Source organism: Aureococcus anophagefferens, assembly GCF_000186865.1.
Source record: "Aureococcus anophagefferens unplaced genomic scaffold AURANscaffold_1, whole genome shotgun sequence".
Classification (NCBI taxonomy): domain Eukaryota; class Pelagophyceae; order Pelagomonadales; family Pelagomonadaceae; genus Aureococcus; species Aureococcus anophagefferens.
The window spans coordinates 3,135,553-3,137,763 of record NW_008705561.1 but is presented as its reverse complement, the minus strand read 5'-3'; the positions used below and the strand labels follow the sequence as shown (position 1 = coordinate 3,137,763).

The 2,211-nt window shown below is 75.6% G+C and overlaps 1 protein-coding gene across 1 annotated transcript; it reads right to left on the bottom strand.

Annotated features, from left to right (window-relative positions):
- Nucleotides 1-528: 528 nt before the first annotated feature.
- AURANDRAFT_18481 (hypothetical protein) lies at nt 529-1,401 on the bottom strand (the record flags this gene model as incomplete). The annotated part of the gene is made up of 2 exons (XM_009034224.1): nt 529-867; nt 919-1,401. Coding segments are annotated over 2 exons (822 nt in total), but the record flags the coding sequence as incomplete, so codon positions are not given.
- Nucleotides 1,402-2,211: the final 810 nt, after the last annotated feature.

Genomic DNA, 2,211 nt, shown 5'->3' with positions numbered 1-2,211 from the left:
GTTCTCCTCGTCGCTCGCGACGTCGCCGCCCCAGACCGACCGGGGCCGCCGGGGGGGGCGCGCGGTCCGGCCGGGCACGGCGTCCTGGAGCGCGGCGACGAGGTCCCGCAGCTCCCCCTCGACCTTGCGGATCTGGTCGTCCTCGCGCGCGGACTCGGCCGACGGCGGCCCGCCGACGTCGTCGCCGCCCCGGCGCAGGCTCGCGGCGGCCCGCAGGTTCTCGAGATGGAGCTTCTTGCGCCGCAGGTGCGCCTCGACGCGGCGCCGGTCGCCCAAATTCGGCGCGCTCCGCGGCGGCTCCGCGCGGACCGGCGACGGCGACCGGTCGCCCGGGGGCGGCCGCACCTCGACGCGCCGCGGCGGCGCCGGGGCCGGCGCCGGCGGCGCGGCGTGGACCGGCGGCGCGACGTGGACCGGCGCCGGCGGCGCGGCGCTCGACGGCGTCGACGACGGCGCGGCGCTCGACGGCGTCGGCAGGTCGAGGTGCGCCGCGGCGTCGTCCGATTCGCGGTCGCGGCAGAGCCGCGCGAGCCGCGCGATGGACGGCCGCTCGGCGTGGTCCACGCGGAGCATGTGGGCGACGACGGTGCGCAGGAGCGGCGAGTAGTGGTCGCTCAGGGGCTCGTAGGTCCCCGCGGCGATGTTCCGCGCGAGGCCTAAGAGGTTCGACCCCCCGAAGGGCGGCGCGAGCGCGCAGAGCTCGTAGAGCAATACGCCTAAACTCCAGATGTCCGTCTTCTCGTTGTAGGGCCGCCCCTCGCAGAGCTCCGGCGACGCGTAGAGCGGCGTGCCGTACATGGTCCGCAGGAACTGCGTGTTCTCGGAGACCTGGCGCGAGACGCCCAGATCCGCCAATTTCAAGTTCGGCTCCGCGGGGAGGGGCGCCAGACCCGGCGGCGCCAGGGGCTCGTCCCAGACCGCCTTCGTCGTCGGCGAGACGAGCACGTTGAGCGCCTTGATGTCGCGGTGGACGACGCCCGCCGCGTGCAGGTGCTCCAGCCCGCCGCAGATCTGCGCGAACGCGCGCCAGATCCACGCCTCGGGCAGGAAGAAGGCGCGGTCGCCGAGCGTGCGCCGCTTGAGGAGCGCGTGCAGGTCGCCGCCGGCGGCGTAGTCGAGGACGACGTAGGACGCGCGCTTCGATCCGTCGTAGAAGTGGCCGTGGCACGTGACGACGTGCGGGTGGTCGATCTTCTCCAACAAGAGCGCCTCGTGGGCCGGCGGCGCGGCGCGGCCGAGCTCGGCGACGCGCCGCTCCTTGAGGACGAAGATGCGCCGGTCGCGCTTCCGCCGCACCTTGTAGACGGCGCCCGTGGCGCTGCGGAAGAGCTCCTCCAAGATGACGTAGTCCTTGAGGGACGTCGCGCGCTGGCCGCTCCGCGCGTCCGCGCCGTCGGCCATCATCCAGGACATGCCCACCATGGTCCCTCGATGGAAGGCGTCACGCGGGGCAGCGTCGAGGCACGATCATCGTCCCGACGTTGGCTGCCCGTCGCAGGGAAGCGTTTTTGGGAGCACGGCACCGTGGCGGGAACCTTTCACTTTCAGGCAGCCCGGCAAACGCAGCATGGTGCTCGACGCCGATGCCGTCGAGGCCCTCCGGGCCGAGTTCGCGGAGCTGGAGGAGGACATGAGCGCGGCGCGGCGCGAGGCCGGCCTCCCGCCGAAGCGCTGCCGGACGACGGCCGGCGGCGCGACGAGGAAGAAGCGGCCGCCGCTGCGGTCTCGGCCGCCGCCCGGCGCGCGGCTCGCGGCGGCGCGCGCGCAGCTGAGCAATCACCGCCTGGGCAAGGCCGGCAAGCACTTCTGCTGCGCCGCGTCCCTGGGCCCCCGCGGCGGGCCCGAGGCCGCGGCGAGGGCCGCCGCCGCCGCGGCGGAGCGGAAGCGGCGCGCAGACGACGCGTGGGCGGCCGTCGACCTGCGGCGGCGGCGCGGCCTCGGGCCGTCGCCGGGGCCGGCGGACTACGTCGAGCCCGACGCCGCGCGCAGGGCCGTGCCGCGCGCGAAGCTCGGCCCCGCGGCCTGGACGGACTCGAAGCGGTGCGCGCAGTCGTGCTGCAAGCGGCCGCCGCCGGCCGCCGCGCCCGACGACGACGACGACCGGCCCTGCGAGGTCTGCTACGCGACCTGCTGGTACGACTGCGCCTGCGCCTGCCACGACGAGGGCGAGGAGGACGAGGACGAGGACGAGGAGGAGGAGGAGGACGAGGC